Source organism: Prionailurus bengalensis, chromosome D4 (assembly GCF_016509475.1).
Source record: "Prionailurus bengalensis isolate Pbe53 chromosome D4, Fcat_Pben_1.1_paternal_pri, whole genome shotgun sequence".
Classification (NCBI taxonomy): Eukaryota; Metazoa; Chordata; class Mammalia; order Carnivora; family Felidae; genus Prionailurus; species Prionailurus bengalensis.
Window position 1 is genome coordinate 43,524,441 of NC_057359.1, and position 27,692 is coordinate 43,552,132.

The following is a 27,692-nucleotide window of genomic DNA, read 5'->3' on the forward strand; positions in this document are numbered from 1 at the left end:
CAGGCCTGTCAAATCTGAAAACTAAATACAAGCTGACAGAAATCAGCTACTAACAAATTAAGTTAAATTAATAGAGTAGACGCCTGAAATACAAAGAAAACGTTTTTTCCCCAAGAATCTCTCTCCCTAGATGCCAGGCTAGATAAAGAGACTAAAGCCGACCTCATTCTCCACAGCAAGCCCTTTCCTTTGCCTTGTCATGTTTCCTAGAGAGCCCTGCATAGGAACCCTCTCCATAACTACAGCTCCCCCTGGTGGCAGCCTCCAAACCCCCAACTGTCAATGTGAAGGACATATCAAAGACATGATAAATGGAAAAAAAGAATGCTAGACTGAGAATCTCCATTTCAAATTCTGACTCTGCTACCAAATAACTCTGTAGCCCCCCTTTGGCTAAAAGGTTCAGTTTTATGAGTATAAATAATTTGTAAGTATATGCAATAAGTGACATTCAGATTTTGTCCCATGTAGGTTTTGTTATCTTCTTTATCTCTATGTGTACATTTTATGTAATAAAAGAACATGCAAATGGTGAATATCAAGACTTAGGTTCATTCCTTTCCATTCCCACTATTGCCATCCCTTATGGCTTTTAGCCTGGTGTGAAAGCTCTCCTACTCCTCTTTATCACCTTTGTGGAAATCTTTTCCAAGCTTCAGACCAGCTCAGAAAGCATTATGGCTCACTCAGTAGCACCTGTGCAAAAGCTAACCCCCACCTTAAAAAGTAGGTGGTTCAGACCCACTGTGGTTTACACTTCCTGCATAAGATCAGGCAGATACAGTAGTTCTATGGGGGAAAAAATGATCTGAATATGGAGATCTAATAAATTGGGGGCTGGAGAGAATTGGCCAATAGCATCTCTTCCTTTCTTACAATCTTACCACTCCTGTCCTTCCTTGCGTTGAATTCTTCATTCAGAATGTCCAAGGTTACCTATAAAAGCATCATTGGAAATACCAAAAGATAGTCTGGAAATTCTTTATATACCTTATTTTTACAATTTCCTCTGAGTAGGAAAACCTACTTCAACTGGGTTTTAGATATTGATAAGCTGAAATGTAGGAAGGTAAAGAGATTTGCCAGTGGTGACTACTTAAGCAGTACCAGGACCAAAATAAAGTTCAGAAGACCTGTCTTCCAGCCTCCTGCTCTGAATGTTCAAGATACCTTTCTGTAGGGAAGAGAGAGAGGGTGCTGGTTTTAAGGAGGCAACTATACCAATGGACTTGGGAATGTAGCAAATTCTAATCCCTACCTTTTGATTGTAGTAAAACTGAATAATGATTGACTAAACTCAGTCATCATGAAATTTGATTAAGCCTGCTTTTATTATTGCTGTTTGGAAATCATTATGGAGGCATACATGTTCCTGGACATCATAAGATTTATATCATAAAGTCAGTCTTTGATTTTCCTTAAAACAGTCTGAATACCTGAAGGGATTTAACAATGATAATATGTGGTGTCTATTAAGATTCCTCTTAGTGACATTATTACATATTATGTGGTTTACCAGAGATCAGAAATTTGGATAGTCATCTTTCTCTTATTAGCTTCTTTGAAAGAAACTAACATGTAATTGTTTGACTTAGAGAAAAAGCACTTCACATTTGATGGATGTGTGAATGAATAAGTGGATGAGTTTTACCACAGTTTACCATGGTGTCTCTCCCATCCCTCTTGAAGCTTCAGCTCCAGTTCAATGCCACAAAATCTTGACTGTCCTCAGCGGTAAAGGTGATGGTCTGGAATGGCACTGAATCAAACACAGACCATCCAGAAACTTCCCTTTAGCTGAGGTTTTCTATTTCCTTCCCCATTTTTACCAGAACTGCATAACTAGATTGAAGATTGAAACATGTAAGCCTTGCTTTTCCCCCTTCCTGCCTTTCTCCTGACAGGAAGTAAGAATAAGCAGTGCAATAGGCCCAAGGCCAAAGACAGACTTGAGGGAGCCTGATTCATTGCCAGACAGGTCGCCCACCTCAGAATAACTAAGAGCTGACAAGAGGCAGTGCCAAACTGCCAGTCCTATAGAGTCTGCAGAGGACCCAACAGGAGAAATAGTGAAGAAAGAAAAGAATTGTATAGTGGGGAGAACGTGTTGTTGGGGCAGCAGGTCCGACTCCTAGTGTTAATTTCACCACCAAGTCTTTTGAGTTCTTCTGACATTTTCATGTGCTTTTTCCCCCTTTCCTGAAAAATGACCCCTGTTTCCAACTTACCTCCTACGGATGGATGTTAATGTGATATTAGGTAAACAGATCTTTGGGCCTTTTGAAACTAGGGAGGTGGAAATTATCACAAAGATGGAAATGACTGACTATAGGAGGCTACAAGCCACCTCTAAGGCATTTCTGTGCGTTGAATGGTTTACAAACCTAACGCCCTGGCAGGTCCAGGCCCTGGATCTCTGAGCCTCCTACCCTGTTCTCCTCCCTTCCGTCTGGATCCCCACCTCCATCAACAGATTCCAGTTATCATCAGCCTCACCAAGTCACCAAGATATCAGTTTCAAGTCATCATTAGTCACTAACTGCCATGATGTAGCAGCTAGTTCTTAGAAATGACATAATCCAGAAAAGAAAAAATAGTAGACTGAGACTGGAGTGGGTTTTGAAGCTCATGTTAGACACTCACAATGTGATTCTTATAATTCTTTTCAGGGGAAGCAAAGTGTCTGAACTAGATGGGGATTATTCTGGAATTCTCTACCATTGCCCTAAAGGGCAGGCTTTGCCTTCATTCTGTTGTGCACCTCTCCTACAGAGGGTCTTTCATTAAGTATTATGGGAAATAATTAGATCTGAGTTTTACACCCCCTAATGTTCACAGGCTCTGAAGGTAATAGATGAATGTATGACTACCTAGAATTGAGAGGTATTTAGGCATACAATTTCCTTCAAACATATGCATCAAGATTCTCCCATCAATATTTTTGACTTTTTGCTTCCTCTCACCTCTGAGTCTTTACTCCATATGCCTTTCTCCATATCTGGAAGCCCTGCCTATTGTTCACCATCCAATAAAGCTCAGTCCTCCTTTATGATTTTTCCTTTTCCATAATAAGCCTTTTCCAAATCCATCTGCACCATTCATTCCAACATCCCCTCTTATCCCTGTTGTGGGTGTTCTATGTATTCAGCACACATCTGCTATCTACTCCAACTGGTATTTTTAGATCAAATAATCAACAAGCTGATTAAGCAATCAAAAGGCTCATTTGGGGTTGCTATCAGAATCACACCAAACATAGTGGCAAGAGAGCCTGAGTTCCTGAGTGTCACTGTGGCTGGTTTGTCTCTGTCTTAAAACACTGTTCTTTCCTGCCTTACCAGTATTAAATGCCAAAAAGGAGTCAACTGACGTGACCAGGTCTACATTTCTTTTCTGTTGCTCCAGGATTCTTCTACAGCCAGATGATTCCTTACAGATCCTGGCACCAGTGGAAGCTGATGTGGGTTTCTACACTTGCAATGCCACAAATGCCTTGGGATATGACTCTGTCTCCATTGCCGTCACATTAGCAGGTAACATGAAAATCCTGTGTAGTTTGACTCACTGCTGTGCCGTTATTGAGTAGATACCTACAGTGTGCCAAGCCGGCCCAGGAACACATCCATAAATGAGATTTAGACACTGCCTTCAGAAAGGTTATAAGCTATAGTTATAATTAAATGGAGATGAAGTATAATATGAGGTATAATGAATGAATGAATGAATGAGTGAATGAAATAAGTGCTGTAAATGATAACCTAAGGGTGTGCAAGGACATTTCATCCCATCTGGGAGATGTCAGAGTCAGAATGAATGGACTTTGATAAGTATAGGTGGGTGACATATTCCAGAAAGAAAGAACAACATAAGCAAAGGAGTTGTGTACTAGTAAATAACATGTTAGGGAACATGAGCCATGACCTGTCATTTCTCCTTGTTACACCTGTTGCAAAGAACACTTCAAGACTCATGGGTAGTTGGAATTCTGTGGTCATGGTTTAAAGCATGAGTGTTTTTCTCTCTGATTCTGTTTTATTTAAACCTCTTGCTGTACTGCACCTGCCAACACTTTCCCCTTATCCATAAAGGTCAGGCAAAACATTCTACACATGTGATGTAAGAACATTGCAATGCAGAACATGATGTCTCCCAAGGTTGTAGTCTTGTCATCATGTACTTTATAAAACCTCATTTACATAGGACACAAATCCTTGCCTGTGAAACTGAAAGAGACCTTAGACACCAACTGTACCAGTGCCCTCATTTCTTAGAGGCCAGGTAAGCTGAGGTCATGCAACCACTCAGCTGGTTGTAGAGATAAGAAGGGAATGAGGCCTCCTAACTCCCAGCTCATTGTTCCCTATCCACCTATCCTACCAAAGGAGGATCTTTTTTCTCAGATCTGGGCCAGGCAGTCTTTTTGGCAGTATGTTGCATGTGTTTGTATTTATTCTTTTCAGTTGCTGCTCCCGTCAGATGATTCAGTAGATGCTAGAAAAGCCAACATCACCCCACACTGACCTCATCGGTCCATGCTGGGATTATGTTGTCACACTGTTCTCCAGTCACACATGCTACTCCCTTGCATATCTGTTTAGCAACAGCATTTCTGCCCCCATGACCTAAGGCTGATCAGAAAAGGGACCTTTAGCAGGAGGCTTTCCAGGGAAGATGAAAGTCAGCAGTGAATAAGGCAAGCTGAGGGGCCCAGGGGTAGATTAAAGACTGATAATTTTAATGCCTATTTTGGTGTGTGAATAGAACACTTGCTTTTCTCCTAATGTATTCCAGCTACAATCTTTATTCCCCTCTTTATACAGAGTCCAGATGCACAGCACCAATCTCCTAAAATCTCTTCTGCCTTCCACACTCCAGCCTGCCATAGCAAGGGCACTGCTGACATGCTTCCAATTGTTGGCAAAGAGTGGCTGTTACGGAACTAACTCTCTTGTTTATATTTATCCTGATACGGTTCAGCTCCGTCACAGACTAAATACCCTTTGTTCACCTGAATTTAATACGATTAATGGAAACCTGTCTGGAATTAAGTAAGGCAATTGTAACATCAGACTTGTCTTCAACTCTTTGGAGAAGAGCTATTGGAGGCTGCCAAAGTGTTCAAAGCCAGAAAAGAGAGAGCAGCAAAAGAGGCACTAGGGAATGGAAGGAAAGGGTTTGGCCTATGAATTTGATCACAAACACCAAACCTAGGACTGTGCCCTTGTACTTCGGTGGTGGGGTTTGTTCAGGTGTGCTCACGAATCCAATAGTCCCGCTAAAAATTAAGGCTCAAAATGTGCATATGTTGCCTTAAGATTGTTTTTGTGTCTTTACCTGGAATTATCTGCTACACCTGTGCCAATGTCAACACATAGTATTAAGTGGCACACCAGCTACCGTTCTAAGCACACCCTCTGCCAAGTACTGGGGAACAATGAGCAATAAATAAGGCCTGAGTTTTGTGCTCCATAATGCTTACAGACTAGTAAAGGCAATAGATGTATACAGGACTACCTAGAATCGAGAGATAATTATAATTTCCTTCAAATGTATGCAAGATCCTATGTAGCAGCATATAAAATACCACCCAAATATACACTAAATTTAAGGGGGAAATGGATGTCAAGCATTTCTAAATTTGATTACCAATTATACTGCTCATCTTGAACAAAGTATGCAACCTCACTGAGTTTTCATTCTCATCTGTAAAAATGAAATTAATAATATTTTATGGGATTTTGTGAATTAAATAAGATTGTGCATGTGAAAAAGCACCTAGCCCAATGCCAGGCACATAGTTCACACTTGATAAATGTTTCCTTTCTCTAGCTCTTCTAAAATGAAATACCTCCTGAAAGCAATTCTAAAATGTGTAAAACAGTCCAAGTTTGCTTCTACGTATTTTTCATTATAAGTCTTCATACTGAAACTCTGTGTACAGACTTAGGAACTGATTCAGCTCACTTGCAATTAAATCTTCATGGTAAGGGGCACCTGGGTGGCTCGGTCAGATAAGCCTCCGACTTCAGCTTAGGTCATGATCTCACAGTTTGTGGGTGCAAGCCCTGTGTTGGGCTCTGTGCTGACAGCTCAGAGCCTGGAACCTGCTTCAGATTGTGTGTCTCCATTGCTTTCTTTTCCCCTCCTCCACTCGAACTCTGTCTCTCTCTTTCTCTCTCTCTCTCTTTAAAATAAATATTTAAAAAATTTTGTTTAAATCTTCATGGTAAATCTCAGTGCTTATGCACATCTAAAAACATGGCAGGTTTTGTGTGTGTGTGTGTGTGTGTGTGTGTGTGTGTGTGTGTGTGTGTTTTCCTTGACTTCAGTATGAATGTTAGACCAAAAGGGAAAAACATCTTTTTGAGACTCAAGATACTCAGGTGTGTCCACGATTTTGAACTTTGGTCTGGCCAGTGTGCCTGAGTTGACCAGAAATGGGGAAATTTGTTCATAATAATTCACAAGAGCAAACAGAGCCTGACAGTTAAGCTTGAGGGCTCTGTAGCCTCATGGTCTGGATTGGAATCCTGGCTCTGTCGCTTCCTGGCTATGTACCCTTGAGCAGCTTCTTTACTCTCTCTGACTTGGCCTCTTCGTTTGTAAATGGTGATTAAACTAGCACATGATTCAGTGGGGTTTTGCGAAGATTAAATACATTCATTCATATAAAATGCTGATAATTGTGCCTGGAATATAGCAAGCACTCAATATTTGTTAGCTATTATTATTGTGAGGATAACACATAAAACAAAAGCCAAGTTGTTTTTACAGTAGGGAAGACTCCTTCTCAGAGACTGGAATGCTCACAAACGTTCTGTAGAGCACCTTGCTCTCAATGTCTCAATGCCAGCTGGGGAAGTTGAATTAGCCATCTGGAAAGGGCTGGCCTTCCTGGATTCGAGGAAGGGAGACAGCTTGTGGTAAGGAATATTTCACATGGGCCACAGGAAAGGGGGCCTGATGAGCTCTCCTTGGCTCACAACCAGACCTCTTCCATTGAGTTGCCCCATCCTCTATAGGGAGTGTGCCCCATTTCTGCTTCTCAGATTCATTTTTGGTCCATTGCTACTCTCTACACAATTTTTCTTTAAACACAATTCAGCTTCAGACATGCTATTACAGCCAAATCTTCCTCCTTCTGCCTTATTCTGTCCTATAAAATATTTTCTTCAGTATCCTTTTGCTTTTCTTCAAACCCATCCATTATGTGCTGACTTATCTTTGAGTCTCAGAGATTTGAGAGTACTTTGCTTCTCAGTATGGAGATAGCCTCCTGTCAACCTCCCTGGTTCAGAATGGAAGCCCACAGCCATGTAAACACAGGGGCACAAAATTCCTTTCTGTCCTAAAGTGACTTAATTGGATACGTGTTTCACTGCTCAGAATGTAGATGACAGTAGCATACGGTGGATGGGAGAGTAATAGGAGGTAGGGAGGAGTGTAAGATTATCCCCAAAATGTCACATACCTAACTCTTTGAAGTATTTATTACTTTACATGAGGTATAGACAGTTCTGGGTAAAAGGAGAGTTTCTGGTGTGCACAGAGATGGGCACAAAGATTGGAGAACCCTCTTGACTAGTCAGATTCAACACTCAGCCAGGTTGCTCAGAAACCAAGCTGAATGGTAAAGCAGGGTTTTGAAGGAAAGCAGTAGTTTCCTGGCAAATTGCTTCAGTCTGGATCAGTGGAGTTTAGCTCTACTTACCAATGCAGATGAGTCCTGTCCAGGTGTAAACCATGGATGAGGTCATAGCCATGAGGGAAACGTGTTTGGTTGTCATTGATTTTATAAGATCACAAAAGAGATACTGTAAGGCCTGCCTGACATCATCACTGGAAAATGGGAAGAAGGTGAGGGATGAGCTTATCTTTCATTGAAAGGAGAGAACACAGATGAGCTCATCTGAAGTTTTCACAGGAAGAGAGAGACAGAAAATATTTCTCCTTTCCTGGCATGCTTTTCTGCTTTTTGATGAGTTGAATAGCTGACACATACTGTGTCTAATAAAGAGATCACAGAAAAGAAAAAGGAAAATAAAAAGGCAGTTGTCCTTGAAATTCTTCTTTCTCTGCCCCCTCCCCATCATGATTTAGTAGCTGCAATAAAAGATGAGCAGTTTTGTAAGGTTTTATAATGTAAGTCATTTTAAGTTGGCATTTCTGAACTTTTTTTAGCCAGCAATTCTGTTAACCAGAGAAGGGCTTTTCTTTACAGATGGCTAGAGAGGGTTTCGTCACCAGTGGCAAAAACAAAGGGAGGTTTTCTCCAGTGCTCTGGATCGGAGGGAAAGGTAGACAAGTTTGGCTATGTTCCAGATGGTGCTCTGGACCACAGGGTATTGGCCATTGACTAATCCAAGCTGCCATCAAGGGATTTTATTATCTGACATAATCCTGAGTAATCAGCATCCTTAAGTTTTGTTCTGTATGCACAGATGTGTAGCCTGCCCACTACAGAGCACTAGTCTTTACAGAACTTAGATAAAATGGGCATGAATTTAGCAGGAGAATCCAACTAACCTGCTCTGCTTTTCAGTAGACTAAAGGAAATGAAGTACACACAATCCTGGGGCCCCTGGGTGGCTCAGTCAGTTAAGCGTCAACTCTTGATTTCAGCTCAGTTCATAATTTCACAGTTCATGAGCTGGAGCCCTGCATTGGGCTCCACACTGACAGCACAGAACCTGCTTGGGATTCTCTCTGTCCTCTCTACCCCTCCCCTGCTCACGTGCTCTCTCAAAATAAACAAACATAAAAAGTACAAATGATCCAAACTAGCCTGTCTCAAATTCTGAAAAAGCAATGCCCACATCTGTCCGAAGGAATGAGGGAAGGATGGGTGGTTGGACAGATAGCAGGATATAGCATAGCCTGGGTTAGTTGTTTCTGAGAAACACTGCAGCATCACATGGTTGTACTAGATGTGGGGTCACTTGTCTAGGATTCTGCAGTGGAACATGCAGAAAAAGCGAGGACAGCACCACTTGCTGCCTTAGTCTTCCAATAAATCATAGACTCCACCTGAATCATTAGAAGAGGTAAATGACACACTAACAATGGCAAAAAATATCTTTAGGAAATGGTATTGAAAACAAGAGAGTAGAAGGAAGCCACACAGCCTGGGAATGTTCTGAAAAGGAGTCTGAGCCCTGACCACCACCTTAGGCCCTACAATGTTTATACTAAAGGCACACCAACTAAACAGGATAGCAAGGTCAAAGAAATCCCAATTCCTCTCATTTTTGGTGCCAAATAATTAATAGTCACAATGTTCCTGAATCATCACAAATAGATTAAATTGGGTTAAAACTATTTTTTCAGCTTTATCAAGGTATAATTTATATCACCCATTGTCAGTGTGCAATTCAGTGATTTTTTTAGCAATTTTTTTTTACTTTTTTTAACATTTATTCATTTTTGAGAGACAGAGAAAAAGCGTGAGCAGGGGAGGGACAGAGAGAATGGGAGAAACAGAATTTGAAGCAGGCTCCAGGCTCTGAGCTGTCAGCACAGAGCCCAATACAGGGCTTGAACCCCCAAGCCATGAGATAATGACCTGAGCCAAAGTCAGAGCCTTAACCGACTGAGCCACCCAGGCGCCCCATTTTTAGCAAATTTTTAAGTTGTGTAACCATCACTCTGATCCAAGGTTATTGTTTTTTTAAAAAATATTATTTAAATTATTAAATTATTTAAAATTTTTAAAAATGATCCACATACTACACAATTCAGCCATTGACAGTATATAATTCAATGGCTTTTAGTACCTTAAGTTGTACATCCATCACCTTGCTCAAGTTTAGAGCATTTTCATTATACTGAAAATAAAATCCATACCCTTTAACTATCACTCCCTAGTCCCCCCATTTCCTCTAGCTCTAAGCAAGCACTGATGTATGTGTCCATCGATGTACCTATTCTGGGAATTTCATATCAATGGATCACACAATACATGGTCATTTGTTACTTTCACTTAGCATAACGTTTTCAAACGTCATCCACATTGTAACACATATGCTAAATTTTTTATGGTGGAATACTGTTCCATTGTATGAATATACCACATTTTATTCATCAGTTGATGGATATTTGGGTTGTTTTTACTTTTTGTATGTTGTGAATAATGCTGTGTGAACATTCACATGCAGTGTGGAATTATGTTTTCCTTTCTCTTGGGAGTAGATACCTAAAAGTGGGATAGCTGGTTTATGTGCCACATTTGGATTTAACTTTTTAAGAAATTACCAACTGTGTTCCAAAGTGGCCGAACCATTTTGCATTTCCACCAGCAATGCATGAGAGTTTCAGTTTCTCCACATCCTCGCCAATGCTTGTTATTGTCCATTCTTTTTATTATAACCATGCTCATGAATGAGAATATTTCATTGTGATTTTAATTTCTATTTCTCTCATGATTAATGATGTCAAGTATCTTTTTTGTGCTTACTAGTCATTTATATACCTTCTTTGTTGTAGTGATAACTTTGTCAAAACAACACAAATATATTATCTTACAGTTCTTTGGTCAAAGTCTAGTAGTGTCTCACAAGGTAAAATCAAGATGTCAACAGGCTGCATTCATTTCTGAAAGCTCTAGGGGAGATTGTTTTTTTGTTTTTTGCTCATTTAGATCGTTGGCAATACTTAATTCCTTGCTACCTAGGACTGTGGTTTCTGTTTTGTTACTGGCTATGAACAGGGTGCCATTCCCAGATTCTGGAAGCTACTGCATTGCTTGGCATCTGGCCCTCTTCGTCCATCTTCAAAGCTAGAAATGGTGGACTGAGCCCTTCTCATGATGCCTCTCTCTGACACACTTCTCCCTCTTCTGATTTTAAGAGCTCATATGATAGACTGAGCCCACCTAAATACTCTAGAATAATTTCCCTATTTTAAAGTCAGCTGGTTAGCAACCTTAGTTTCCTTTTGCCACACAACATAACATGGACACCAATTCCAAGGATTAGGATGCAGACATCTTTGGGGGGTGGGGGGCATTATTCTGCCTGGCATACCCTGTCTGAAAGGCATAGTTCATTTTCATCTAACTGTTGACATAGAAAAATGCATATAGATGGACCTTCTAATTTTTCCAGATAAGCCAAACCAAAACAGACACAGATCTCCATTTTTAACTAAGCTCAACTAATTCAAACTTTAAAAAAAAATATTTTGAGGCTAAACATGTCTGTGCTGTGAACATAGCCTGGAGTTTACCAGTACTGTCTGGTTTCTGTATTTTGTTTTCTGTATTCTCTGATCACATGTTACACCACATTTCCCAGTGTTGTCAGAGTATTATGCAAAGCATAATAATTTATTAGATTACACTAACTAAAACCATGTAGCAATTTGGATGAAAGAGAAGCATTTATTTTTTGCTATTACAAAAAAAGGAAACTAGTGTAATAATGGAATAAATAGGATTCTAGGCAAAGTATTTGCCTCATTTCAAAATTTAGAAACAGATTTAGAACTATAAATCTGTGTCCTTATTATAAACAGAGGGGTTTTAAACAGATGCACACGTGAGTCTCTTGAAGACCTAAGACTCCTATGAATTTCTTACATGCAAATCAAGAACAGCAGTCCCCACTCCACCACCACTACCAGCTATAAACTCCCCGTACCTGAAATCCTAGCATTTACAAATGTATTCCTTTCTTTGGAAAACCAGAAGACTAGATAGCAAAGAAGTACAGCTTTTGCAGTGATGTCTTAGAAAAATAATAGGTGAGAGGAAAGTTTTCCAAAGGACCAGTGATGAGAAAGGGGACAGGGTAAGCAGAGTGGACTGAAAGATCAGATGCCAATCAGGAGGCAGGAGATGGAAGAGGAGGAGACCCCACATGAGAGACAGCAGGACAGGAAGGAGTTAAAAACTCCTGAGCTATAAAATGTGAAAGGTATTTGGAAGGAGAACCAGACTAAGGGGAAAAAAAATCATGCTTTTCAGTATAACTATTATCTGTAACAAAGCAACTCTTGTTGAAATTGCCAGGTAGCCAGATCCTGAAAAGTTTCTGGCCGGCACGGGATGGTAACTGGTAATAGTCAGTATCCATCATTACTAATTTCAGATGTCTAAGATGTTGGTATTTATAAGGGCTTTTATGAGATCGCACTGATCGTGGTTAACTGTATTTAACTCATGAGTCTCAAATTCTTCAACCGGGAATTCTCACTTCAGAGAGCTTTTGCAGATTTACCTCCAGTGGCCCGTGTGAGAAACCGGTGATACTTACAGAAGTGAGCATTTCTTATGGCATTGTTTGGATAGTCTCATTTATTACAAGACATCATCCATTGATTAAATCTGGGCTGAATACAGTTTGCTTTGTTTTAGATATTGAAAGTATGTGACATTTGTAACACCTCATTGCTGAATAATCTTTTCATTAGTGTGTGTCACTACCTTCTTCACCTTTCTCCTGAATTGAGATTTGGGGCCACTGGCTATCACAGCTGGCTTCCTGAACTGTACCGCAGGGGTCCCTGGCAAGTCAGCCTAGCATACGCAGTCTCATTTCTCTGCAAGTAGATGCTTTCTGGGGTCTCCAACAAGACCAATCCTGGGGTGACTTTTAAGCTCTCTGTGTCTGTCCAGATGCTGATGGCAGTTTCGGGAGAATCCATCGTATTTAAATTTCTTCTTTTTGTAATTATCCTGAAACCTTCACAGTTTTTCAAAATTGAAACAGTTGAGTTCCTTCTCACTAACAGATTTGATCCTTCTCTTTTTTCTTGTTCATTTCCTCTTTATTTTCTTTAAACTTGCTTCTTAGTTTACCAGAAGTTCCCAACACCGTCGCAGCATTTCCTCCCATTTTGCAGATCTGATGCCGGTAATCGCTAACATTTATTCAAACCTCATACTGTGCTAAGGAATCCTTCTAACAGCTTTACATACATTAATGTGTCTATTCTTCTCTGCAGTCATAGAAGTAGAAAACCAAGGTACAAAGAGATTAAATAACTTGCCTAAGGTCACTCTTCAGTGATGGAGTCCAGACACCTGATGTGTGGGCTGCCCCTTCTCGTGCCCATGCCCACTGTAGACATCACTAGTTTGTCATGCCTTTTTTTTTTTTTTTTTGCTGCTCAGTCCTCATGCACGTTACCCAGAGTCCATACCTGAATGGTACCCTAGGAGGACTCTGCCAATCGCTAGTTCAGGCTTCAGAATCTCAAACCTATGTGCCGTTGACACATCCGTACTGGAGCTCTCAGGTAGTCTCTAAACCCACTGCCCGCAGTTCCCATTTCTGTCACTGCCCTGTACCACAGTCATCTTCAACATGTCCCATTCTGCCTGGGAATGAACGCACATGCACATTTCCCAGCATAGATTGCCTCCAGCTACACAGTAAGAACCTCAAGTCTTTGAAGTATGATTCGCTTTTGATGGCTCACAATAGTAAAGAACCATTTTCAAATGATGTTTGTGACTCATAAGGTTAGGAGAATTGAAAGAAGGACCCATTTGATTCATTCAATGAGTTAACAGATATTCACTAAGCCTGGATTAATTAGCCCTTGCTAACTACTGTGACAAAAAAAAATGCAAATATATGATGGCTAAATATGATAGACTGTTTCTTGTTCACATAAAGTCTGAAATAAATCATTGCTCAGGATGGATTTCGAAGGTAGGGCCAAGAAGTGGTATTCTTGCATTCCATCAGCTAGAACTTGGTACCTTGCTCACACCTAACTGCAAAGAGGCTGAGAAGTGACCTAGCTGTGTGACTGAGAAGAAGAAAGGAGTTGGTTAGTAGTAAATCTGCCTCAGCCGGAGCTTCTAAAATGGAAGGCATCATGCTGTTAAAAACAAAGTTCCTATTAGCAGAGGCCTGGACTTGGGCCCTGAGAAAAAGTTACTCACAATGCTCTCTGTTCTTGGCTGCACTCAAAAAACAAACCTTCCATCTCCTCTGGCTCCTCTCTCAATCACCTTTATACTGGGCCAAAGATATTTTTCAGGCACATATGTTCAGATTTTTTCCCATTGGGTTTTGATTTTACCCAGAGCCACACATGCGGGAAAGAGGCATGAGCCAGAACCTAGGCTACACCCAGGAATGTATTTCTGAGCATTTGCTCCTGGGGCTGCTCATTTATCCATACCTGTCTCTCCATTGCTCATCCTTCAGGGTAAGGACAGTGCCTGGGTGGCCGAACTCCTCTGCTGTAGAGGCATCACAAGGTAGCACACCATTGGATACCGGCACACGGGTTTAGCTGTGCCTCACGTTCACCCTGTGACAAGGGCTGCCCTTGCTTATCGCTAGTGAGGCTCTATCTCCCCTCTTCCACATGACTTCTAACAGGAACCATAATCCAAAAGCTAAGGGGTATGAGATCTGAACTGAGCAAAAACGATTCCCTTCATGCTGCTGTTTCTAGGTCTGACTCTCTCGGATGGGCTTGATTCCTCATATTAGACCCAGTAAATGGAAACACTTGCCTTTGTTTCCATTTCTTTGTTTCTCTTAGGCATGTATAACTAGGCTTAATCTCCTTCTCTCTCGCTCTTAGTCAGCTGTAAGAGAAATGCATAGATTAAAGGAAAGCCTAATCTATAAACCCTATCGGTTTACATTAGTGAGTGTGAACTTACTCTGCTGGCTGATGCTGACTTAAAGAAGGGAAGAGCTGCCAGCAGCATGTGCCCACCAGCCTGACGGCCCAGGTACCCCTCACACTGCAGAGGCCCTGCCGTCACGGCCCAAGTCCCGTGGGACGTTTCTGTTTTGCCTACTGTGAAAGCCATTCTGAGTACAGCATGCCGTGACTTTTGTTTTTGAGCATCGTCTTAGCACAAACATTTAATTTATCATTTCACTCCCTCTGTGCATCTCTAGTCTTTTTTTTCGTCTTAATTAACTTCCATAATTAAAATTCATACTCAGGGGCGCCTGGGTGGCTCAGTCAGTTGAGTGTCCGACTTTGGCTCAGGTCATGATCTTGCAGTTTGTGAGGTCGAGCCCTGTGTCGGGCTCTGTGCTGACAGCTTAGAGCCTGGACCGTGCTTCGGATTCTGTGTCTCCCTCTCTCTACCCCTTCCCCGCTCATGCTCTGTCTCTCTCTGTCTCTCAAAGATAAATAAACATTAAAAAAATTTTTTTTCAAGTCAAACTCATTAACGTGAATATAATCAGACACAAACCTAGGCATGGCATCACTTAGTAGCACTCACTTATTAAGTCATCATCCAGATGATCTAGAATAGGTTCATGTTGTTGCTGCTGGTGGTGCTGTTGTTGTTGTTAGCTGACCATTAAAATCAAGGTCCAACTTGAAATTTTCAAATAGGAACTAGCAAAGGTCTCTTAAAAGAAATCTTTCCAACTCCCCAGAATCAGAGAAATCAGTTACAGAAAAACCAGAAGAGTGTATTTGTTGATTTTCAAACCTGGCTGTGTATCAGAATTACCTATGAACTTGTTGAAAATGGAGATTATAGCTTCCATTCCAGGACAGAAAACTTTATCAGAAGTCTGAACTCTGTCACTGGCAAAGCTTCTCCTGTATACTGGAATGGCATGGTTATGCACATCGGATGAATCTGTTTCCTTGGGAACCACGGTGGAGTAAATCAAAGGGGACCTAAAACCATCTCACGGTTGCCTTACTCTTGGGGTAGGGAGAAACTTTGTGTCCCAAGTCAAAGTCGTTGCCCTGTGTGCTGGTTTTAAACCACCTAAGATTCAAATTTAGCAGGTCTGGAATGGGACTCAGTAATATATACAAGCTTTTTCTAATAGATGTAAGAGGTTGATAAACATTATTTTCAGGGGCACCTGGGTGTCTCAGTTGGTTAACCATCTGACTCTTAATTTTAGCTCAGGTCATGATCTCATAGTTCATGGGTTTGAGCCCCATGTGGAGCTCTGTGCTGACAGTGCGGAGGCTGCTTGGGATTCTCTCTCTCTCCTTCTCTGTCTGCCTCTCCCCTGCTCAAGCTCGCTCTCTCTCTCTCTCAAAATAAATTGATAAACATTAAAAAGAAAAAAAAATAGAAACAGTATTTTATAATTACAAATACTTGGGTAACGTGATTTGTCTTAACAATGGATCATGAAGGGGCGCCTGGGTGGCGCAGTCGGTTAAGCGTCTGACTTCAGCCAGGTCACGATCTCGCGGTCCGTGAGTTCGAGCCCCGCATCAGGCTCTGGGCTGATGGCTCAGAGCCTAGAGCCTGTTTCCGATTCTGTGTCTCCCTCTCTCTCTGCCCCTCCCCCGTTCATGCTCTGTCTCTCTCTGTCCCAAAAATAAATAAACGTTGAAAAAAAAAAATTAAAAAAAAAAAAAAACAATGGATCATGAAGGTAGTGAGAAATGTACAAGTAGCCTCTGCAAATGAGAGCACCTCTAGTGACAGGACAAAAGGCCAGTACTTTTGAGCAAAAACTCAATATAATTAATTAAGGGCTGGATTTAATTCAGTGACATTTGAATTTTATAGCTATACACTTGCAGCTATAAAAAAAACTTTATTATTAAAATTCCTATAGGAAAAATAACTTAGTAATTGTGAGCCTGAAACTCTCTGGTCCCTTACCTACTTTTCTCCATTGGCACAGTTGTTTTTATTGCACAGTGAGGCAATTTGTATTATAGCAGGAAGATTATGTTTTTAATAAGTACCCAGGGAGTTCTGAGACAGCCAGTCCACAGACAAGGATTGGAGATTCCGTATAACAAGCACCAGACTTTAGGTCAAAAATCTAGGTTACCCCTACTACCTGCTGCTCTGTGGTCTTGGGCAATCCGTGAAGCCTCTCTGAACCTCAATTCTTTGATTACATAAAACAAGTACTTTACCTGCCTCGGGGTTGTTATGAAAGCAAAAACAAATTCAGAATACACATAGCATACGAAACGCACACATATATTCACTTACTAGATATCGATTGAGGACCTACCAATATGCCCGGATTAGGCAGTAGGAATAAAGAAGAGAACAAGAGTGATGTGATCCCTGCTTTTATGGAGGTTACTTGGTGAGGGATGGGGACAGAGAATACACAAATAAATGATAAATTCGGATATTTCTTTGCTTATGAAGTTGGTGGTAAGAGACATAATGACTGGCCAGGGATAAAGGAATGCCTGATTTAGATGGGGTGGTTAGGAAAGGTCCCAGTAGAAGATATTATTTGCACCTGAGGAACAACTGGAGAAGACAGCCATGCAGAAGTCTGTACCTAGAGGCTGTCAGGAAAAGGGAAGAGCCCTGGTACATGAGCCGATGTTTCAGGAAGAGAAAGGAGGTCAGTGTGGCCAGAGCAGTGATTGATGGGGAGTGTGGCTCCAGTGAGGTAGGAGAGGTTGACAGTTGGGCCTGAACCCATAGAGGACACGGTTGGTTGTGAAAAGGAGTTTCAAATTTTGTTCTACGTGCACTGATAAAGCACTGGATAATTTAAACTGAAGAGTTAGATAATCGGATTCATGTTTGAGAAAGATCACTGTAGCTGTCACAAGAAGAGACTATAGTGACAGGTGGAAGTGAGATCAGTTAGGCTGTGCTGCAGTCCAACCAGAGAAGGTGACAACATTAGATTATAGCGACAGAGGGGCGGGTTAGACTTAAGGTATATTTGGAGTTAGAGCAGGGAGCTTTCTGCAGGTAGGGAGGTAAGGAAAATACGCTGGGATTTATTCACTGTCATTCCAGATTATTCCCCTATTATCACCCTGTGTTATTCTTGGAAACCATCATAGTTCAAAGTCACTCATCTCCACTTCAGGTCTTACACAGTCTCGTATATATGGAGTACATACAGGTGAGATAAGGAAAAAGACCCCTAAACAGTCAAAATAAGGATGGAAAGCCTATGCACGTATTCAGACCTTACTCAAGCTTCTGCCTTGGAACATAGTTTTAATGAGCTTAACAACCTATACCTAGAGCACAGTTAAAAGGGAAGAGGAGAAGAAAGAGGACAGCTTGTAACAGGAGGCTGTGTGACAGTGCAGGCAGGAATGATGGATAAATAGATGAGGGAGAAAACATAAACTATAAAAAGCAAGTTAAATGGCATTGTTGAGTTAGGGGTTTCTTCACAGTTAATGAAGGTACAGAAGAGGGAACAACCTTGTAGTGTCCTGCCTATAAAATGGTTAAAACAAAACTAAATCCATTTGGCTTACAAAGAAGTAAGCTTAGGGTACATAAAAAAATTATTTCATGTGGACCCTTATTTCCCCGAGGTGCTTAATAAATGGTTCTTTTAATTGTATCTTGTGGCCGTGTACACAAAGTGCTGGATTTTTAGCCTCAGCTGATAAAGGCCCATTAAAATGTCACGTACACAGAACCTCTACTTCCGGGAAGGTGGCGCACATGCACTTGTCCCCATTCTTCTTGTTAAATACAATTAAAATCCATGGCGACTGTACATAAAACAAACTGAAGACTCAAAGGTGGAGAGGAAAAAGCAGACTGGCTAGAGACCTCGGGGACTGTGGTACTACACAGTTGTTACCTCCTTGGGTTCTCTTTTTGCCTCCTCACTCCCAAACTCAGAGCTGAAGAAGCCAGCCATCCGCAGATGCAATGGGAACACGAAAAAAATGCCTCAACCGAAGACCTCTCTCTCTAGCCAGAGGACCAGGAAAGGGGTGGCTTAACCAGACAGAAAACTTTTGGGAAGCTCTACTTCAAAACAAAAAACCATGGTTCATTGCCACCCACACCAGCAAAGGCTGACTGGGGAACCTAGACTTCACCTCATCTGATGTGAAGTGATTGTTGCTCAGTACCCCCATGGATGTGGTGTCAGAAAAGACAAATTTCATCCCCACAGGGCGAAAAGCAGGGTAGAAAGCACATTGGGAATCTGGAATTCTACCCTCACCTTGTGACACCTTCTTTACCCTTTACTCTGGGGTGGTGTTACAGAAGGCCTCTTGGAGAGTCAGGACTTTCACCTACTACCCAACAGCACTAAGGCCCCTCCCACAGTGGAGCCAGTAGAGACCATGTGGGGAGCCAGAAGTCCCACCACTGCTCTGCTAGGCAGAGGAGTCCCCCATTTGAGTGACAAAGGAGGCAGCTGGAGAATCTGGACCTCTATTTCCATTGGGTAGTAATAAGGTGGCCCTTCCCTGCTCCCCCACCTTAGTGGTTGCAGAGAAAGCCAACTAAAACAGTAGGCTTAAATAAGATCCAGATTTGCATAATGTAATATGAAAATGTCCAAGTATCAATTAAAAATCACTCGTCATACCCCAAACCCACTATCACCACTCTTACTCTGCATTCTTATTCAGTTCTAGCATTCTTACTCAGGGCTGGAAGCTCTATCCAGTGAAATAATGCAAGAAAAGGAAATGAAAGGCATACAGATCAGAAAGGAAGAAATAACACTATTTGCAGACAAAATGATCACCTACTTAGAAAATTATAAGAAATCCACCCACAACAAGTCCTGGAACTAACATGTAAGTTTAACAAGGTTACAGTATATACAAAAATCAGCAGTATATCTATGTACTGTCAGTGAACAGTGAAATTGAAAATACAATGTAATTTACCATCCCTCAAAAAAAATCAAAATGATTAGGCATAAATCTAACAAAATGTATATAGAACGTGTGTGTCAGAAACCATAAAACACTGATGGAAGAAGTTAAAAGAGATCTAAATAAATAGAGATACAGTGTTCGTGTATTCGAAGATTCAACATAGAATGTCAATTCTCCCCAGGTTGATGCAGTAGTTTAACGTAAATACTGTCACAATACCAGTAAGAGAAAGTTTGCAAACCGCGTATCTGCCAGAGGACTAATATCTAGAATGTAAAGAACTTGCAAAACTCAATAGAAAATAATATTCCAGTTAGACACTGCTCAAATGACACGAAGAGACATTTTACCAAAGAGGATATAAAGACAGCAAGAAAGCATGTGAAAAAATATTCAACATCAGTAGCATCAGGGAAATGGGAACTCAAACCACAATGAGATATCACTGCACACCTATCAGAATGGCTAAAATTAAAACTAATCGCAACACCAAATGCTGGCAAGGATGGAGGGAAACTGGATCACTCATACATTACCGATGGGAATGTGAAATGATATAGCCACTCTGGAAAACAGTTCAGCAGTTTCTTTAAAAACTAAACATGCAACTACCGTATGCCCTAGCAATGGCACTCCTGGGCGTTTATCCCAGATGAATGAAGACTTATGTTCACACAAAGTCTTGTACAGAAATATTTATAGCAGCTTTATTTAAATAGACACATCAGGAAACAACCCAGATGTCCTTCAACAAGTGAAGCAAGCACACAACCATGGTACCATTAGAGACCCCATATAATCTCCAAAGAATTATTCTGAGTGGAAAAAAAAATTTTTTTAATTACAGTACTATAAAATTCCATTCTTATAACGTTCTTGAAATGACAAAATTTTAGAAATGGAAAAGAGATTAAGAGTTACCAAAGGATTAAGGCAGGGCTGGGGCAGCATTTGGGCTCCTTTAGTGATGGGAATGTTCTTTAGCTTAACTTATCAATGTCAATGTCCTAGTTATGATACTATAGTTTTATAAGATGTTACTGTTGGGGGAATCTAGGTAAAGAGTACACAAGATTGTGTTATCTCTTACAACTGCATGTGAATGTATAATTATCTCAAAGTAAAAAAACTGATTGAAAACAAGAGGCCCTTGGGGCACCTGGGTGGCTCAGTCAGTTAAGCCTCTGACTTTTGACTTTGGCTCAGGTCATGATCTCATAATTCGTGCGATCATGCCCCACATCAGGCTCTGTGCTGACAATGCAGAGTCTACTTGGGATTCTCTCTCTGCCCCTCCCCTACTTGTGCACACGCTGTCTTTCTCTCTCTCAAAATAAATAAATAAACATTTTTTTAAAGCATAAAAAATAATAAGCCTTTAAAATAGAATATATACTATCATTTATTAATTTAACGATAAAATGCACAAATCACAAATCATCCCAGCTTGTTAGATACTATTCTCCATCTTCAGATTCTTCAATCTTTGTTCTTTTTCTGACAGTTCTATGGTGGGCGAGCAGGTGGGTGGATGGCTGCTATATTGTGCAGTTACAATCTTTTCAAAGGAAAACGTGGTTAGTGGGAAAAGCCTGGGTATGCTAGTTATTCATTGTGGGTCATCCCATGTTTCAAGTGAATGACCCAAGCCCATAGCCACCATTTAGTAAAATCTCACATTCCTTCCCACTTTCAGGAAAGCCACTAGTGAAGACATCACGAGTGACTGTGATCAACACTGAGGAGCCTGCAATCACAGCTGATGTAGGAAGCACCATCAAAACAGTGCCAGGAGTGAATGTGACCATTAACTGCCAAGTTGCAGGTGAGAAATGTATTCATGTGTTAGTTCATCTGTTCAAATATTAATGGAGCCTTGTGCTAGGTCAGGGGATACAAAGATAAATACAGATTCTATTCTTAGGGACTCAGGGCTAGTAGGAAAGCTAAGGAAAGAACCTCAGTCACCCTGAAAATGGAAAAGGCTACAGAGTTTAGAGGAGGAAAGATGAATTCTGGCTGGGATGAGGTGGTTTCTTATTTCAGCCTTGCACACTGATAGAATGTGAACATGCAAAGATGGGGGCAAAGAGTGTTCCAAGTGAACAAAAGATTTTGAAAAATTCATGGAAGTAAGAAAGCCCCAAGACAGAAGCAAACAGTGTATGGTTGGTCTGGCTGGAGCCCAGAGTACAGAAATGGTGTGGAGGGGCTTAAACTTTAGGAAGGTGGGTTGTAACTATGCCATGGGAGACCTTAAATGCTTGGCCAAGGAGTTCAGAAAAAGGTGGGTGGAAAGTGACATTAAGGAGCCATACTTCCAGAAGACGAAGCCAACAGCAGTACATAAAATGGATTGAAGATAGGAAATACTGGAACAGAGAGGCCCGTTAAGAAGCTGTCATAGTAGTTGGGGCACCTGGCTGGCTCAGTCAATAGAGCATGCGACTCTATTTCAAGGCTGTGAGTTCGAGCCCCACGTTGCGTGGAGAGATTACTTAAAAATAAAATCTTAAAAAAAAAAATGCTGTCAGAGTAGTTTAGAGAAGAGGTAATGGGGGCCTGAACTCAGGGCACTGGTGATAGAAAGGTAAAGGGTAGAGGAACATGAGAGAGATGGCAGAGGTAAGACCAGCAGGAATCTGGAGCTTACTCTCATCAAAAGTGGGTAGGAGTCATTGATGAAAACATCCGGTGCTGTTAGTGGTGATACAGGAATTGCCCTCCAGTTGGCCTTGCAAACCCAGAGGCCTATAGGGAACAGAAAGTCAGAGGAAAGTGGAGGAGTGGTAGACAGTAGGGGGTGGTAGTATGCTCTTTGTAAAGATACTTACCTCCGATTAAAAAACAACAGGGGTGCCTGTGGCTCAGTCGGTTAAGTGTCCAACTCTTAATTTTGGCTCAGGTCATGATCTCATGGTTTAGAAGTTCAAGCCCCTCATTGGGCTCTGCACTGACAGTGTGGAGCCTGCTTTGGATTCTCTCTCTCCCTCTCTCCCTGCCCCTCCCCTGCTCGCTCACTCGCTCTCTCTCTCTCTCTCTCTCTCTCTCTCTCAATAAATAAACCTACAAAAAAAAAAAAAATCCTACAAAACCCAGATGCTGATCCTCCCTTCCTGTGGACCACTACTTGGTGACATCTACCCTAAGGGTTTTCACTGCCACAATGCAGAGAAATGCATTGTACCGGGACCCAGCTACAGTCCCCTGCTTGTTGTCCTCAGTGGCTGTAGCCTGCTGTGGCACACCCAAACCCAGGTTACCCAGTCATGCTCAGTGTGCACAGTGGACAGGCATTGGCACCCTGTTCTGGGGCTTTCTCGATCTCCAATCTCTACCCCATTACCAGAGGCTTTACCTCCACTTAGGATTTATGAGCCAAATAGCCCATTTTCATTTTTTTAATATAATTTATTGACAAATTGGTTTCCATACAACAACTGACCTCCTCAATGCCCATCACCCACTTTCCCCTCTCCCCTACCCCCCATCAACCGTCAGTTTGTTCTCAGTATCCAAGAGTTTCTTACGGTTTGCCTCCCTCCCTCTCTGTAACTTTTTTTTTCCCTTCTCCTCCCCCCATGGTCTTTTTTTTTTTTTCAACGTTTATTTATTTTTGGGACAGAGAGAGACAGAGCATGAACGGGGGAGGGGCAGAGAGAGAGGGAGCACAGAATCGGAAACAGGCTCCAGGCTCTGAGCCATCAGCCCAGAGCCCAACGTGGGGCTCAAACTCACGGACCGTGAGATCGTGACCTGGCTGAAGTCGGACGCTTAACCGACTGCGCCACCCAGGTGCCCCTACCCATGGTCTTCTTTTAAGTTTCTCAAGATCCACCTATGAGTGAAAACATACGGTATCTGTCTTTCTCTGCCTGACTTATTTCACTTAGCATAATACCTTCCAGTCCCATCCATGTTGCTGCAAATGGCCAGATTTCGTTCTTTCTCATTGCCAAGTAGTATTCCATTATATATATAAACCACATCTTCTTTATCCATTTATCAGTTGATGGACATTTAGGCTCTTCCCATAATTTGGCTAGTGTTGAAAGTGCTGCTATATAACTCTCAACAATAGCCAAATTATGGAAAGAGCCTAAATGTCCATCAACTGATGAACGGAGAAAGAAATTGTGATTTACTACACTATGGAGTACTACGTGGCAATGAGAAAGAATGACATATGGCCCTTTGTAGCAACATGGATGGAACTGGAGAGTGTTATGCTAAGTGAAATAAGCCATACAGAGAAAGACCGATACCATATGTTTTCACTCTTGTGTGGATCCTGAGACACTTAACAGAAACCCATGGGGGAGGGGAAGGAAAAAAAAAAAAAAGAGGTTAGAGAGGGACGGAGCCAAAGCATAAGAGACTCTTAAAAACTGAGAACAAACTGAGGGTTGATGGGGGGTGGGAGGGAGGGGAGGATGGGTGATGGGTATTGAGGAGGGCACCTTTTGGGATGAGCACTGGGTGTTGTATGGAAACCAATTTGACAATAAATTTCATATATTGAAAAAAAAAGTGCTGCTATATAAACACTGGGGTACAAGTGCCCCTATGCATCAGCACTCCTGTATCCCTTGGGTAAATTCCTAGCAGTGCTATTATTGGGTCACAGGGTAGATCTGTTTTTAATATTTTGAGGAACCTCCACAGTTTTCCAGAGAGGCTGCACCAGTTTGCATTCCCACCAACAGTGCAAGAGCAGATAACCCATTTTCAAATAGGTAGGAGGAAGATCTTACTCTAAGGCATTTTGTTTCCAAACAATGGCCAGGCTGGTTTTCTCTGAAATATTCTGGTAGCTCCAGGAAATCAGAAATATAAATCTCTGTCATCCTACATTAGCTTCTTTTTGTAAAGCTTCCCTTGGCCTGCATGTCCAACCTCATCAGCGAAACCTTCCACAGCCACACCCCTTCAGATCCTGTAGTCCCAGATGAAGAGTCAGATAAAACCTCTGACAGGGCTGCCCTTCGTGCAGGGACTGCTGGTGCAGGTAAGGCCTTCTGTGCAGAACCATCATTCCTCACCTGGTCACTGCGAACACATGCCTCAGCGACAGAGCACTGACCGGAGATAAAATGGACCACGCCGGCTCTCTTCTTGATGGGTGAGGTTGGTAGGAGTAGAAGAGTGGGGATCAAGGACAGCGCAACAAGGAAGTGGGCACTTAAAGGCGACTGAGAGAACCAGAATCCAGGCAAGGAAGTATTCACCACGGGGAACCGGGGGCACTGAAACCAGCTTTGGCCAATTCTTCCATGCCACCTGGTGCCCTGTCTCCCTGACTACATCCAGAGACTCACTCTTGGTGACCTTATCATGAGATCTCAGGTCGTGCCCAGTTTTTGCCTGGCTGGGCACATTACAGTCTTTATTTTTATTTTTATTCATAGAACCGTTTGTGTTAATCATGGTTAACCAAAATGAACCCGTGTATCTCTGTCATTATGCCTTTTGTTAAATGAGTTATTTATTCAGAGTGGTGGGAAAAAGGCTACTTTTGATTACACAGTTGGTCTGTGAATTTGCTGGACAAAGAAATTACCCTTGAGCTGAGTCTGCGGTCAAAAGTGTTGTGACACTCAAGGGCATTAGGAATGACTTTTGCTTTACTAATACAGTGGCTCTGTGGCTTTCTTAGGGTATAATTTATTGGCTATTTTATAGTCTATATTCAGAATATGACATAATTTATGTAGATTAACTTCTGTCCTTACATGTTAGAGTTGTTAGCCATTTCTCATTAAATAATTTTTTGTACATATATGCATTCAATTTGTAAGATGCAGCCTCACAAATTCTTCCCAACGCTTAAACATAAAAAATATTAAGCAGTGAGTATGATGAGCATTCTTCTTGAAAAGTGATCCAAACCACTGTACTACTCACACACTTTTTCTCTATTTGAGTTCAAAAAACTTGGCAGGAGATAAAGGGTTAGGGGAGGAGGGAGTGTTTCAGTCATTTGGGACTAGCATGTACAAAGGTCCTGAGGTAGAAAGAACAGGCTTCATCTAAAGGAGTAGAATATGGCTGGTGTGGCTCTAGTACAGGGAGCAGAGAAGAAAGTACCACGACATGTGGCTGGAGGGTGGGGGGAAGCAGGCAGGGGCTAGCTCTTACATGCTCTCATAGATTATGGTACAATTTGGGATTTTATCCTAAGAGCAAAGGAGGCTTTGGAAGAGCTTAATGGGTAAAATCGTCAGGACTAGTGATAGAGAAATAAACAGTTGAGGAATCAGTGATGGGCAGGATATTCATTAGGATAGTCCAGACTCTGATAAGAAGTAGACCCCCAAATGTATAACAGGTCAAACACAATAGAAGCTTATCGTTGTTTAGCTAAGAGTCCAAAGAGTGGCTGCCCCACACAGTCATTCAGGGTCGTGGGATGCTGGCGGCTCTGTTATTTTCAACATATGCCTTCCAAAGTGTCCCCAGGGGTTATCTCTAACCTGTCAACCAGAACAGGGGAAAACCAAAACGTGGAAGGTGGTTGAGAAGGCTTTTGAGGGCCACACCTAGAACCAGCACGCATTGGCACTTCTCACAGTGCCTCTTTGCCACGTGGTCACTCACCGCTACAAAGGATATTGAACAGTGTAGCCTAGAGGGGTACCCAGGAAAAAGAAGAAAACAGGTTTTATGAACAGCTGTCAGTGTCTGCCACCGTCAGTGTGGAGAAGTGTGGAAGGCTGAAAACCTCCTTTCCAGACTTCAGCAGTTCTTTAGAATAATTGCCAAGGCTGCCATTTAAGTTACTGTATCCTTTCCTTTTCTTGCACCAAGCCATCGAAGAAGCTTCTAAAGTGCATCATGTCAAGGAGCACCTTGCAATGGACACCCCATCTCGAGATGCTGACAGGCTGCCAAGGAGCAAGCAGCGTTCCAAATGTAACAAGTGGTTAGCAAGAATATCCTGTCTGGGATTTTAAAAAGTATTGTGGCATCACCCTACCTAGCAGCTCTGTGAAGATTAAAGGCACTAATCCTTATAATCCTATCAGGTTACAACCCATTATCACCACATTTATTGATCCTTTCAAGCCACAGGCAGGGCACTGTTTTGTTGATAAGATATGCCACGGAGGAGAAAAAGTAAAAGCAGAGTTTTTTCCCTCCCCTGTTTTAGACAGAAATCATACCAAGGGAGTCCAGAGTGTGGAGCCTGTCCAAGTAACTTGTCAACAACATAGCTTTGGATTTTGCTCTGTGGTGGAGTATATTTTCTGTCATTTTTTAGACATTTCTTTCAGTAAAATGTGTGGTCACATCACAACAGCCTAGGGAAAAAAAAAAAAAAATCTCCCGCAACCTGACCAGCTTCTCAACAAAAGCCAGCACACATGGGTTCTAGAAACCCCTCCTAACAATAACCTGGGTGTTATAGTTATAGCAGAAAGGTTAACTCTCAAAGTAGAAAGTAAGGATTTGACAGGGCAGAGACAATAGTGTAGCAATTCTGATCTTCTTTAAAGAGGCAGTAGGGTATGTTGGAAGACAGATGGGGATCTGTGGCATTGAATGTAGGAGTTTGGATCTCCACCCTGCCATTTGTACGTCACTGATTGGGGTGAGTAGGTCATGGGGTGAGGAGTAGGAAGGGACAGGGGCTCTGTCCCCTTGTAATCATTCAGGGATCCAAACTCTCATCACTTTAGGCAGATTTCTTAATCTCTTTGAAAAATGTGATTATGTTTGTAAAATGTTTGGCTTATAGCAAATGTTCACCAAATGTTTCTCCTCTAGCACGTTGAGGATGTTTTGCACAGTTCCTGACGTTTGCACATTACCCATGTTCAGGTATTCTGAACAGTAGGATTAAGCATGTGTATCTGGTACCTTTTCAAGGGACACTGGCTTCAACAATGGCTGGTGATGTTTTCTCAAGTGTCGTCGTCATCTCTTGAGGAGAATAGAGCTCTATGAGGCCTCACTTATTTTCCCCTCTTCCTTTCTTCTGTGTTTATAAGATGTCAGAGTCAATCATGAAAAGAACTCAAAAGATTCTAAAGCATCTTTCTGGTGTCATTTTCTGCCTAAGGCCCACAGTCCCAGACAGGAAGCCCCTAAAATGTGACACCAGACACAGCTCCTCCATCAGCAAATTCCCAATGCGGGTCCATACTTGA

At 41.8% G+C, this 27,692-nt stretch overlaps 1 protein-coding gene across 6 annotated transcripts in view; it reads left to right on the forward strand.

Annotated features, from left to right (window-relative positions):
• Positions 1-27,692, forward strand: part of ADAMTSL1 (ADAMTS like 1) — an 890,060-nt gene that overhangs the window by 783,892 nt on the left and 78,476 nt on the right. For all 6 annotated transcript variants that reach the window (XM_043567319.1, XM_043567318.1, XM_043567320.1 and 3 more), the window contains 2 exons: positions 3,406-3,533; positions 21,239-21,367. In XM_043567319.1, the coding sequence (XP_043423254.1) occupies positions 3,406-3,533; positions 21,239-21,367 (257 nt within the window). The remainder of the gene's footprint in view (positions 1-3,405; positions 3,534-21,238; positions 21,368-27,692) is intronic.